Source organism: Suncus etruscus, chromosome 11 (genome assembly GCF_024139225.1).
Source record: "Suncus etruscus isolate mSunEtr1 chromosome 11, mSunEtr1.pri.cur, whole genome shotgun sequence".
Taxonomy (NCBI): Eukaryota; Metazoa; Chordata; class Mammalia; order Eulipotyphla; family Soricidae; genus Suncus; species Suncus etruscus.
The window spans coordinates 84,654,062-84,667,443 of record NC_064858.1 but is presented as its reverse complement, the minus strand read 5'-3'; the positions used below and the strand labels follow the sequence as shown (position 1 = coordinate 84,667,443).

At 47.6% G+C, this 13,382-nt stretch overlaps 1 protein-coding gene and 1 pseudogene across 1 annotated transcript; both read right to left on the bottom strand.

Annotated features, from left to right (window-relative positions):
• Positions 1-294: 294 nt before the first annotated feature.
• LOC126023053 (SRA stem-loop-interacting RNA-binding protein, mitochondrial-like) lies at positions 295-632 on the bottom strand (annotated as a pseudogene).
• An 8,584-nt stretch (positions 633-9,216) lies between these two features.
• Positions 9,217-11,597, bottom strand: RPS26 (ribosomal protein S26). The gene is made up of 4 exons (XM_049783000.1): positions 11,459-11,597; positions 10,710-10,955; positions 9,557-9,687; positions 9,217-9,335 (listed from the first exon to the last, which is right to left on the bottom strand). Exons 1-4 carry the CDS (start codon positions 11,595-11,597, stop codon positions 9,300-9,302), a joined length of 552 nt encoding a protein of 183 aa, XP_049638957.1. The 3' UTR covers positions 9,217-9,299.
• Between the last annotated feature and the right edge of the window lie 1,785 nt (positions 11,598-13,382).

Sequence of the window (13,382 nt, the reverse complement as noted above, 5' to 3'; positions counted from 1 at the left end):
AGACAAAAGCCCTCCCTGCTCTGCTATCACTTCAGCCTGAGAGCAGATAACTTTTTGTTTGTTTTGTTTACTTTGATATACAGTGACAATCTTAAAAATATTTCTCTAGGGCCCGGAGAGATAGCACAGTGGCGTTTGCCTTTCAAGCAGCCGATCCAGGACTAAAGGTGGTTGGTTCGAATCCTGGTGTCCCATATGGTCCCCTGTGCCTGCCAGGAGCTATTTCTGAGCAGACAGTCAGGAGTAACCCCTGAGCACCGCCGGGTGTGGCCCAAAAACCAAAAAAAAAAAAAAAAATTTCTTTTCATCGGTTGTTTGTTTTGGTCTTTGAGCTTGAACCTGGAGCTTTACTTCATCAATAATTTGATAATAATCAATAATTCATCAATGATTTTCCTGTTGTAATGCATTATGAAGTTCTTCTTCTGTAGAAAATTGAATCCAGCCTATACCTCTGTGAAAGCCAGCCTCTCTATCAAAAGTAGGGTGCACTTCTGTATGTGACCAAACTGACCAAAGTGTTTTCTCAACTCACTGGCGGCTGCTGTCCAGAGAATTTTTCAAACAAAAGTAATGTGCCGGCCCAAACTTGTAGGCACCGTCATAGCGGCCCTTCCAGTTGAGGCTGCCATCTTTTTTGTTTTTTTTTTTTTTGGTTTTTTGGTCACACCCAGCAGCGCCCAGGGTCTACACCTGGCAAACGCCCTACCTCCATGCTATCTCTCTGGCCCCTAGCAGGTAACTTTTATTTTATTTTATTTTATTTCTGTTTTGTTTTTGTTTTAGGGTTACACACGGCAGCACTCAGTGGTTACTCCTGGCTCTACACTCAGAAATTGCTCCTGGCAGGCCCGGGGGACCATATGGGATGCTGGGATTCGAACCACTGCATGGAAGGCAAATATCTTACCTCTATGCTATCTCTCCGCCCCATTAGCAGGTAGCTTTTTTGTTTGTTTGCTTGTTTTTGGGTCACACCCGACAGCACTCAGGGGTTACTCCTGGCTCTACGCTCAGAAATAGCTCCTGGCAGACTCGGGGACCATATGAGATGCCGGGACTCGAACCACCGTCCTTCTGCATGCAAGACAAATGCCTTACCTTCATGCTATTTCTCCGGCCCTGGTAACTTTTAATGAACAAATTAAACTTCTTTTTTTCAGTGCCATGTATTGAACCCACGGTTTCTATTTTATTTATTTTTATGGGGGAAGAGATGGTCCGAGATGGTCCAAAAACTAGAACAAAAACTTAGATGGTCAATTTGAACAATAAGTAGATAGCCAAAAAAAAAAGGGGGGGGGGGCAGTGAGGTGGCGTAGAGGTAAGGTGTCTGCCTTGCAAGCACTAGCCTAGAACGGATTGCAGTTCGATCTCCTGGCATTCCATATGGTCCCCCCAAGGCAGGGGTGATTTCTGAGTGCTTAGCCAGGAGTAACCCCTGAGCATCAAATGGGTGTGGCCCGAAAAATGAAACAAAACAAAACAAAAAAGTAGATATATTTGTCCAAAAACACTGGAATTAGGAGCGCGAATGGTGGCACAGGACATAAGGCGTCTGACTTGCACGTGCTAGCCTAGGATGGACCAACCGCAGTTCGATCCCCGGCATCCCATATGATCCCCCAAGCCAGGGGCGATTTCTGAGCGCATAGACAGGAGTAACTTCTGAGCGTCAAATGGGTATGGCCCAATAAGCCAAAAAATTTAATAAAAAAAAAAAACAAGGAAGGAAGGAAGGAAAGAAGGGAGGGAGAGAGGGAATGCCTCCATCCAATAAAACCCAAAACAAAACAAAACAAATTGTTCAGATTTAGAGAAACAACTTAAATCTAACAATGCTTACTGGCATTTGGAAAGACATTTGGCAAATTCCTTTCCTTCCTTTCTCTCTCTTATCCTTATCTCTCCTTATCCCCCTTTTCCCTGTTTTTGGCCACACCAGGTGTTGCTCTCTGTCAGGTGGTACTCCGGAGTATTCCTAGCAGTGCTCAAAGGATCATGAAATGTTGGAGATCAAAACCAAGCCTTAGGTGCTGGAGTGATAACACCAAATGGGTAGTGGGTTTGTCTGCCGAGCCAGATTAGATCTCCCAAGCCTACCAGGAGTGATTTCAGAGTGCAGAGCCAGGAGTAACACCTGAGTGCTACAGAGTGTGGCCCAAAACAACAACAACAACAAACAAACCAAACAAAAAACAAAACTTCCAAAACCAAGCTTTGTACATTCAAAGATCTGCACCTGTTATTTTTATTTTTTTATTTTTTGGGCAACACCCTGTGACACTCAGGGGTTACTCCTGGCTATGCGCTCAGAAATCGCCCCTGGCTTGGGAGACGATATGGGAGGCCAAGGGATCAAACCGAGGTTCAGCCTAGTTCAGCCTAGGTCAACCTTGTGCAAGGTAAACGCCCACCACCGCTCTGGCCCCTAACTGTTATTTTTGAGCCAAACTCTATAAAGAATTTGAATTTATCTTTTGCAGCAAGAAATGGTGGTGGTCGTGGGGTGTTTTGAGGTCACACCTGACTGGGATCCAGGGTTCACAGAGGGTGCTGAGAAACAAACGTAGGTTGGCTGTGTGCAAGGCACGTGCCCTACCCATTGTACTATGTAGGGAGGACCTATTCCTGGCTCTGTGCTCAAAAGGGACCTCTGGTGGTGCTAGGGATGAAATTTGGGTTGCTTCTCTGCAGGACAGGCTTTTCTCCCTCCCCTCCCCTTCCCTCCCTTGTTCTCTCTTTCCCTCTCCTCTCCCCTCTTCCCTCCCCTCCCTCCTCTCTCCTCTCTTCCTTCTCCTCCCCACTCCCCTCCCTTCCCCTCCCCTATCTGTCCTCCTCTCTCCTCTCCCATCCCCTCCCCTCTCCTCTCTCTCCTCTCCTCTCTCCTTTCTCTTTTTTTCCTTTCTTCTCTCGGTCCTCTCTGTCTGTCTGTCTGTCTGTCTGTCTGTCTGTCTGTCTGTCTGTCTGTCTGTCTGTCTGTCTCTGTCTCCCTCTCCTGCACTCAAGAATTACTCCTGGCTATGGTGTGTGTGTGTGTGTGTGTGTGTGTGTGTGTGTGTGTGTGTGTATGTGTGTGTGGTGGACCCTATGGGATGCTTGGGGCCACACTTGGTGATGCTCAGGGGATACTCCTGGCTTGGGAGACCATATGGGACGCCGGGGGATCGAACCGCAGTTCGTCCTAGGTCAGTGTGAGCAAGGCAAACGTCCTACCGCTTTCACCACCATTCAGCTCCCAGAGTGATTTCTGAACGCAGAGCCAGGAGTAACCCCCGAGCATCACCGGTTGTGGCCCCAAAATCAAAAAGGGGGGTGGAGCGGTGGCGCAAGCGGTAGGGCATTTGCCTTGCACGGACCTGGGTTTGATTCTTGGCATCCCATATGGTTCCCTGAGCCTGCCAGGAGCAATTTCTGAGCATAGAGCCAGGAGTAAACTCTCAGCGCTACCAGGTGTGACCCTAAAACAAAAAAGAAGAAAAAAAAAAAAAGAAACTGTGGTACATATACACATATACACAATAGAATATTATGCAGCCATCAGGAGAGATGAAGTCATGAAATTTTCCTGCATGTGGATGTACTAGTACGCTGAGTGAAATAAGTCAGAGGGAGATAGACTCAGAATAGTCTCACTCATCTATGGGTGGGTTTTTTTTTTTTTTTTTTTTTTGGTTTTTGGGGCACACCCAGTTGCGCTCAGGGGTTACTCCTGGCTCTATGTTCAGAAATCGCTCCTGGCAGGCTCAGCTCAGGGGACCATATGAGATATATGGAATGCCAGGATTTGAATCGCCATCCTTCTGCATGCAAGGCAAACACCTTACCTCCATGCTATCTCTCCGGCCTGGGTTTTAAGAAAAATTAAGGACATTATGGTAAAAATACTCAGAGACAATAGAGATGAGGGCTGGAAGGACGGCTCACAATACGAAGCTCACCACAGAGTAGTTAGGGCAATAACTACACTAACAACTATCATGACAATCTTAATGAGAGAAGTAGAATACCTGTCTCAAATACATGTAGGGGTTGTGGGAGAAGGGAGATAGGGGGCATTGGTGGGAATGTTGCACTGATGAAGGGTGGTGTTCTTTTTTTGGTTTTTGGGTCACACCTGGCAGCGCTCAGGGGCTTTGATCCACTGTCCTTCTGCATGCAAGGCAAACACCCTACCTCCATGCTATCTCTCTGGCCCCATGGGTGATCTTTTTGTGACTAAAATCCAACTATAGTCATGTTTTTAATCATGGTGTTTAAATAAAGATATTGGGGGGGGGGCGGAGAGATAGCATGGAGGTAAGGCGTTTGCCTTTCATGCAGGAGGTCATCGGTTCGAATCCCGGCGCCCCATATGGTCCCCCGTGCCTGCCAGGAGCAATTTCTGAGCCTGGAGCCAGGAATAACCCCTGAGCACTGCCGGGTGTGACCCAAAAACCACACCAAAAAAAAAAAAAAAAGATATTTGGGGGCCAGAGAGATAGCATGGAGGTAGGGTGTTTGCCTTACATGCAGGATGGTGATTCAAATCCCAGCACCCCATATGGTCCCCTGAGCGTGCCAGGAACTATTTCTGAGCATAGAGCCAGGAGAAACCCGAGAGCTGCTGGGTGTGACCTAAAAACCAAAAATAATAAATAAATAAACAAATATATATATTTTTAAAAATAACAGGCTGGATTACCTTTTTATTTGGGGGCTTTGAGCCACACCTGGCAATGTTCAAGGCTTATTCTTGGCACTTCCCTCAGGGATCACTCCTGGTGGAGCTTGAGGGAACCCTATGAAGTGCTGGGTTTTGAACCGGGAGATGCTGAATGAAAGGCAAGTGCCCTTTTCCAATATTATTGCTCTGCCCCCTGAAATGTTATTTTATTTATTTATTTATTTTTTTTGTTTTTGGGCCACACCCGGCGCTGCTCAGGGGTTACTCCTGGCTGTCTGCTCAGAAATAGTTCCTGGCAGGCACGGGGGACCATATGGGACACCGGGATTCGAATCAGCCACCTTTGGTCCTGGATCGGCTGCTTGCAAGGCAAACACCGCTGTGCTATCTCTCCGGGCCCTGAAATGTTATTTATTTATTTATTTATTTTTTGTGGTTTTTGGGTCACACCCGGCAGTGCTCAGGGGTTATTCCTGGCTCCAGGCTCAGAAATTGCTCCTGGCAGGCACGGGGGACCATATGGGACGCCGGGATTCGAACAGATGACCTCCTGCATGAAAGGCAAACGCTTTACCTCCATGCTATCTCTCCAGCCCCTGAAATGTTATTTTTAATAACCAATCTTGTAATAGTGAATTGGTGGAAGGCGAGAGTAGGGGTAAGGTGAGGCCACTAAGTAACCTAGGTAAGAACTGGTTGTGACTTGGGATCACTGTCTTTTTTGTGGGGAGCAGCTGGGTTTTGGGTCACACCAGGCGGCGTTCAGGGCTTACTCCTGGTCTGTGCTCAGAAATTGCTCCTGGCAGGCTCAGGACCAAGGATCAAACATGAGCCTGCCCTGGGTAGTCTGCATGCAAGGCAAATACTCTACTGCTGTGCTAATTAATGCTCAGGCCCCTAGTATCTTAGTACTGAAAAAGAGCACTACCCTACTACCTGCCCCGTGGTAGGTTCTCTCGTGAGACAATCACTTTTTTAATTTTTTTTTTTTTGGGGTCACACCCAGCAGTGCTCAGGGATTATTCCTGGCTCTACGCTCAGAAATCGCACCTGGCAGGCACGGGGGACCATATGGGACGCCGGGATTCGAACCACTGTCCTTCTGCATGAAAGGCAAACGCCTTACCTCCATGCTATCTCTCTGGCCCCCACTTTTTTAATTTTATAGTTTGGTTTTCAGGTCACACTGTCGGTGCTCAGGGGTTACTGCTGGCGCGCTCAGAAATCGCTCCTGGGACAGTGGTAAGGCGTCTGCCTTGCCAGTGCTAGCCTAAGACAGACCACAGTTTGATCCCCCAGCATCCCACGTGGTTCCCAAGTCAGCAGCAATTTCTGAGCTCATAGCCAGGAGTAACCTCTGAGTGTCACCGGGTGTGCTCCCCCCAAAACACCCCTGGCAGGCTTGGGGAACCATATGGGATGCCATATGGGATTCCAACCACTGTCCGTCCTGTACATGCTGCATGCAAGGCAAATGCCCTATCCGAGATAGCAATCTTTTGTTTGTCTTGTTTTTGAGCCACACCCAGTGACACTCAGGAGTTACTCCTGGCTCTGTGCTCAGAAATCACTCCCAACTTGGGGGACCATATGGGATGCCGGGGAATCGAACCATGGTCCGTCCTGGGTCAGCCATTTGTAAGGCAAACATCCTATCGCTGTGTCACCACTCTGGCCCCCAGAATTTTTTTCTTTTTGGTGCTTGGGCCACACCCAGTATAGCTCAGGGGTTACAGGGGTCCTGGCTATGTGCTCAGAAATCGCTCCTGGCTTGGGGGACCATATGGGATGCTGGGGGATCACACTGTGGTCCTAGGTTAGCGCATGCAAGGCAAACACCCTAACGCTTGCGCCACTGCCCAGGTCCAATCTTTTTTGTTTGTATGTTTTTGGGTCATACCTGGTGGCGCTCAGAGATTACTCCTGGGTCTATAGTCAGAAGTTGCTCCTAGGTTTTTAGGATACAGCATCAGTAGAGACCATTCCTCATAATGCTGAGGACCATGTGGAGTGGTAGGGATCAAACCAGGGTTCAATGTATGCTGAGTAAGCACTTTTATGTCTGGTCTACCTTCCAGTAGAACCCTATTTTCAGCAGACTCCTTTGAGGTAGGATAATTTGCATTTAAGAGTGCACAAACTGGGGCCGGAGAGAAGCATGGAGATAGAGTATTTACCTTCCATGCAGAAGGACGGTAGTTCGAATCCCAGTGTCCCATATGGTCTCCTGAGCCTGCCAGGAGTGATTTCTGAGTGTAGAGCCAGAATTAACCCCTGAGCAAGGCGGTGTGACCCCCCCCCCCCCAAAAGAAGCACAAACTGGGGCTGGAGAGATAGTATGGAGGTAAGGCGTTTGCCTTGCATGCAGGTCATTGGTTCAAATCCTAACATCCCATATGGTCTCCAAGCCTGCCAGGATCGATTTCTGAGCATAGAGCCAGGAGTAACCCCTGAGCGCTGCAGGGTGTGACCCAAATATCAAAATAAAGGAATGCACAAACTGGGGGCCGGAGAGATAGCATGGAGGTAGGGCATTTGCCTTGCATGCAGGACTTGTGGTTCAAATCTCAGCATTCCATATGGTTCCCCCTCCCCCCCAGCCTGCCAGGAGTAACCCCTGAGCACTGCTGGGCATGATCCAAAAACAAAAAACAAAACAAAAACAAAACCAAGAATGCACAAACTGGGGCTTGAGTGGTAGCATAGTGGTAGGGCAATTACCTTGCACGTGACAGACCCAGGACTGATGCAAGTTTGATCCCCAACAAACCATATGGTCCTACAAGCCGAGAGTAACCTGAGTACCGCTAGGTGGCAAAAAAAAAAAAAAAAAAAAGGCAAGAACTGGGTCTAGAGCAATAGTGGGTAGGGTTGTTTGCCTTGCATGTAGCAAACTGGATTCAATCTAGCATTCATGTGAGATCCCATGAGCACTACTTCCAGGAGTGATTCCTGAGTGAGGAGCTAGGGTAACCCTTGAGCACTTCAGTGGTGTGGCCCAAACACAAATAAGCAACAAAAAAAACCTTAGGCAAGGAAGCTTGCCTTGCATGCAGCAAACCCAGGTCGGATTCTCAACATCTCACATCCCATATGGTACCCTATGCCTGCCATGGAGTAATTCCTGAGTGCAGAGCCAGGAGTAACCAGAGCATAAAAGTACAAGTTGGGCACTTGCTTACATGTTATCTACCAAAATTCAATCTCGCTATCCTATATGGCATCCTTAAGAACCTCTAGGAGGGCTGGAGAGATAACACAGTGGCAGGGAGTTTGCCTTGCACACCCATGAAGGTGGTTTGAATCCCTGTATCCCATATGGTCCCTGAGCCTGCAGGAGCAATTTCTGAGCGCAGAAACAGGAGTAACCTGAGTGCCACTGGTGTAACCCAAAAACCAAACCAAACCCCTAGTGATTCCCGAGTCAGACACTGACAAGCGTGGCCCAAAAACAAAAGTGCACATCCCCACCCCCAAAAGGATGAACATACTAGGAACAGGTTACAACAGGTAGGACATTTGCCTTGCTGACTAGGGTTCAATTCCCTGTACCCTATACCCTGTGAAGAGCCAGGAAGTCAGCTCCCAGCATCACTAACAAGGTTCAAATTATGCTCATAAAGTGCCATAGAAAAGAAACTGTAGAACAAGTATAGAGTATCTACCTTGCATGAAGGAAACTGGGTTTCAATCCCCAGCATTCCATATGGTACTGAGACCCCAGGAGTGACAAATGTCCCCAAAAGGAATTTTGTAAAAACCAGTATTCACATGACCCTGGGTTGGAGCATTAATTGCCTTGCATGCATTCAACCCAGGACAGAACCTGGTTTCATTTCTGGGATCCCCAGAGCCTGCTAGGGGTGATTTCTCAACGCACCAGAAATAATTCCTGAGGGCCGCTGGTTGTGGCCCAAAACCAAGAGTATTTACATGACCCAGATTTGAGGATCTTCTGGCTTTGATTTATGGGGCTTAAACCTGGGCCTATACCTGTAGTGCCCAGGGCTTTGTTCTGGTCAGAGACTGATAAAGATTGGCTGCAATGCAAGATAAGTATGCTAAGCTCCTGAATTCCTGCACCACCAAGTATACAGCTGGGTATGGCCCTAAACTCTTTTTTTTTTTTTGTGGTTTTTGGGTCACACCTGGCAGTGCTCAGGGGTTATTCCTGGCTCCAGGCTCAGAAATTGCTCCTGGCAGGCACGGGAGGACCATATATGGGACGCCGGGATTCGAACCGATGACCTCCTGCATGAGAGGCAAACGCCTTACCTCCATGCTATCTCTCCGGCCCCGGCCCTAAACTCTTAAGTGGTGGACTCAAGTTCAAGGGTTTTACCTGGCTTTGTACTCATGAATCATGCCTAGTGGTGCTAGAGATGTAACCTGGTTTTGTCATTGCTCTGGCCCCTGCCTGGACTTAAGTTCTTGATCTTGGCAAAAAAAAAAAAAGACTGCTACTCCATAGTATCTGAGTAGTTGGCATAAAATTACAACCCTAGCAATATACACAAACCCAGCATTATCTGAAACAGACACTCAACACGATATATTAAGTATTAATTTCCATTTTATTTCCCCTCAGAGGACTTTTGACTTTGTCTTCAATTCTTAAATGTTTTTAGCTGCTTTACATAGGTTTTGGTGGAGGTCTTGGGGCAGCACCCTAAAAGGCAAAGGAGATTAAATTAAAAACCATCAGAAAAGTCCATCTTTCCCATAATAATGTATTCGGATTGTAAACTATGGGAAAAAGCCATCCCACCACTTTATAAATCTCTAAAAGTGTCCCGATTGACTTTACTATTCAACTGACCTGAATTTAAAAACATTTAGGTTCCCACGCCCCTTTGTTCTTTCTCCCATAAATCCCTGAAGACAACTTACTGCAGGTCTGAACCTTGGTGGAGGTGTTCGGTCCTTGCGGGCCTCGCGAGAGCGATTCCTTACTACCTTGCTGTGAATGGCACAACTCACACAGTAGTGCAACTTCACATACAGCTTGGGAAGTACATAAGCTAAACAGAGAAACAAAAGGGTTATCATGTGCAGGTTTAGGTAAAAAAACATAGTAATAGAAACCCACCCTAAGAGACATTTTCCTTTAAAAGCCAATGATTTAACATTTCGGCCAAAGAGCCTATCTGGTGGTGTTAATGACCTTTATTATCAAAAATGTTCATCTCTCCCCCTATGTTTATAAAAAGTGAATGCCCACCAAATGCTGACATAATGAACTTATACACACACATATAAAACCCTTCACCAGTGTAACATTGCCATCACCAATGTTCCTAGTGTCCCTCCTCCCACCCCACACTGGCCTGTACTCTAGGACAGGCTTTCTACTTCCCTCATTGTCACATTTTGTTATGGTTTTCAGTGTAATTATTCCTGTGACTGTACCCATCACTCTCTGTGGTGAGCTTCATGTTGAGCTGGACCTTCCAGTCCTCTATTTTGTCTCTGAGAATCATTACACAAATGTTTTTCATTTTTCTCAAAACCCATAGATGAGTGAGACCATTCTGCGATTATCTCTCTCCCTCTTATTTCATTCAGCATAATGGATTCCATATACATCGATGTATAGGATAATTCCATTACTTCATCTCTTCTGACAGCTGCATAATATTCCATTGTGTGTGTGTATATATATATATGTATATATATATAGAGAGAGATGTACAACAGTTTCTTTGGATCTATTGAGAGGCATCTAGGCTGTTTCCAGAATCAGGTTAGCGTAAACGGCGCTGCAATGAATATGGGTGAGCAAGGAATTTTTGTATTGTATTTTTGTGTTCCTAGGGTGCATCCCTAGGAGTGGTCTAGCTGGATCGTATGGGAGCTCAACTGTTGAGCTCCCAGACATAAGGAACTTTTGGCATTTACAAGCTAGCAAAAAAACACCTATAGCCCACCGCAGGGATCAACACTGTCAACTCCCGGAATGAACCTTAAAAAATAAATGCAGTTGAGGCAGAGGGCCCAGAAATGACCCCACGATCTGCCAGGATGCCATTCATTCATGACTCACCATCGAAGACGCTGGCTTCGGAAATGTCCCTCACGGCAGCGGCCTCCACGATGTTCCTAATGACAAACTTCTTGATGGCCTTGTCCTTGGGCACGCAGCGGGCACAGTTGGTGCAGCGGATGGGCTGCACGTGCCCGCGGCCCTTCTTGGCCCGCCCGTTGTTCCTTCTTTTCTTGGTCTGCAAATGAACGAAAAGGCCGTTGCAGCGGGTGAAGGGGAGGAGGGTGGGGAGGCCTGGGACTACGCCTGGGACTAAGCCTGGACGTTGAGCTCCTCGCTTGCACCTAATTGAACCCCAGGCTTGCAGAACCCCTAGCAACGCGCGCCTGCCTTCTGCAGCCCTTCCACAAACACACGCAGACTCTTTCTTTCCCCATCATGTGGATCCCGCACACGAGCCCAAACCCACCATCTTGGAAAGAAGACTCGAAAGAGGATCCGGCTCCCGACTCGACTCTCTTATATAGTGCCATATTCTTCCGCGCACACCGGAAGTATGTCTAGGATATGAATGCCCATCGCAAGAACTCACTTTCGCTCCTATTCCTTCCTTCCTTAGCCTTTCTGCTGAAATGCGTATTTCAAAAGGTGATTTTAGAGCTATTTAGGTGTATTTTCATGGCATAATGGGACTATTTTTCCTGCTCGCGGAAGGACATTAGAGTGATCGTTTTACCCAGAAAGCCGCGCGGCACTTTACCCCGGAAGTGATTCTGCGCGGTTAGAAGCCATTTTGAGATTTCACATACGGAAGTAGTCCTCGAGCGTGCGCCTAAGATTCCAGCCAAAGGGAGGCCAGAGTGGGAGAGGTGCATGATGGGAGTTGTAGTTCGAAGCAAACAGGCCTCTGGCCCTGTGGGCTTGTTCTGCGCCGCCTGGGGACGCCATGGGATCATCTCTTAGATGTTTCTTGGCCTAAAAGTGACTGTGGATTGAAAGGAAGGGAAGACTTGAGGAAAATTTCTCAATTTTTCTTTGGCTATAGGAGAAACTTTCTCCACTGAGGAACCCAAGGAAACCTGAGAGCTTTGGTGCTAGGCTATCTGTCATTAAGGGAGAGGGGCTTGGAGGCTGGGATAGGTGTAGGTAACACATCCGATGGTGCTCATAGGTCTCTTTTTTTAGGGGGAGCAGAGCAAACACGGAGATGCCCAGGGGTTATTTCTGACTCTTGGGGGAGCATATAGGATGCTGGGGATCGAATCCGAGTGGGCCTTGTGTAAGGCAAACGCCCCACCCGCTGTGCTATATATCTCCTTTTGTTATGACAGATCTAACCTGGGTTAGTAGCATGCAAGACAAGCGACAAGCACCTTAATTCTAAATGTATTTATCTCTTTGGCTCCTTCATTCACCCATTTTTTTGGGGGGGTTGGGTTTTTGTGTCACACTTGGCGACGCTCAAGGGTTACTCCTGGCTCTGCGCTCAAAAATCACCCCTAGTAGGCTCAGGGAACCATATGGGATGCAGGGATTTGAACCAAGATTGGTACTGAGTTGCCTGCTTGCAAGGCAAACGCCCTACCGGCTGTGCTCTCTTCGGACCCTCATTCACCTTTCAATTCCAAGACTCCGGGGCTGGAGAGATAACACAGCTGGAAGGGCGTTTGTCTTGCACGCAGCTGGCCCAGGACTGACCAGGTTTGATCCTCGGCATCCCATATGCCACCCCCCCCCATCTTCCAGGAGCGATTTCTGAATGCAAAGTCTGGTATGCCTCCCCCAAAAAATAAAAGGTTCCAAGATTGTGTTAGCACAGTGGTAGACACTGCAGTAAATATTTTTGTAAATAGCAACTCATTTATTTAACCTTCATCAAGCCTGTAAAGTAGTTAGTGACTGTTATTATTTTCAAGTTGAAAACCGAAACACAGAGGTTTTTACTTGGTTGCTTGAGGTCGCAAAGAAGTACTAAAAAGGGGCCGGGTAGGTGGCGCTGGAGGTAAGGTGTCTGCCTTGCAAGCGCTAGCCAAGGAAGGACCGCGGTTCGATCCCCCGGCGTCCCATATGGTCCCCCCAAGCCAGGGGCGATTTCTGAGCACATAGCCAGGAGTAACCCCTGAGCGTCAAGCGGGTGTGGCCCAAAAACCAAAAAAAAAAAAAAAAAAAAAAGAAGTACTAAAAAGTGATTTGGGGGCTGCAACGGTGGCGCAAACAGTAAAGCATCTGCCTTGCACACGCTAGCCTAGAACAGACCGCGCGGTTCTATTCCCTGGTCCCCCAAGCCAAGAACAACTTCTGAGCGCATAGCCAGGAGTAACCCGTGAGCATCATCAGGTGTGGCCCAAAAAACAAAACAAAACAGGGGCCGGAGAGATAGCATGGAAGTAAGGTGTTTGCCTTGCATGCAGAAGGATGGTGGTTCGAATCCTGGCATCCCGACCCTGCCATGAGCGACTTTTGAGCAGAACCCCTGAGCGCTGCTGGGTGTGACTCCAAAACCAGAAAAAAAAAAAAAAAAAGAAAGAAAAAAAAAGAAAATTAATTTGTGGGGGCTGGAGAGATAGCACAGCGGTAGGGCATTTGCTTTGCAAGCAGCCGATCCAGAATGGAAGGTGGTTTGAATCCCAGCATCCCATAAGGTCCCCTGTGCCTGCCAAGAGTGATTTCTGAGCGCAGAGCCTGGAAGTAACTCTGAGCGCCATCGTGTATGGCCCAAAACAATCAAACAAA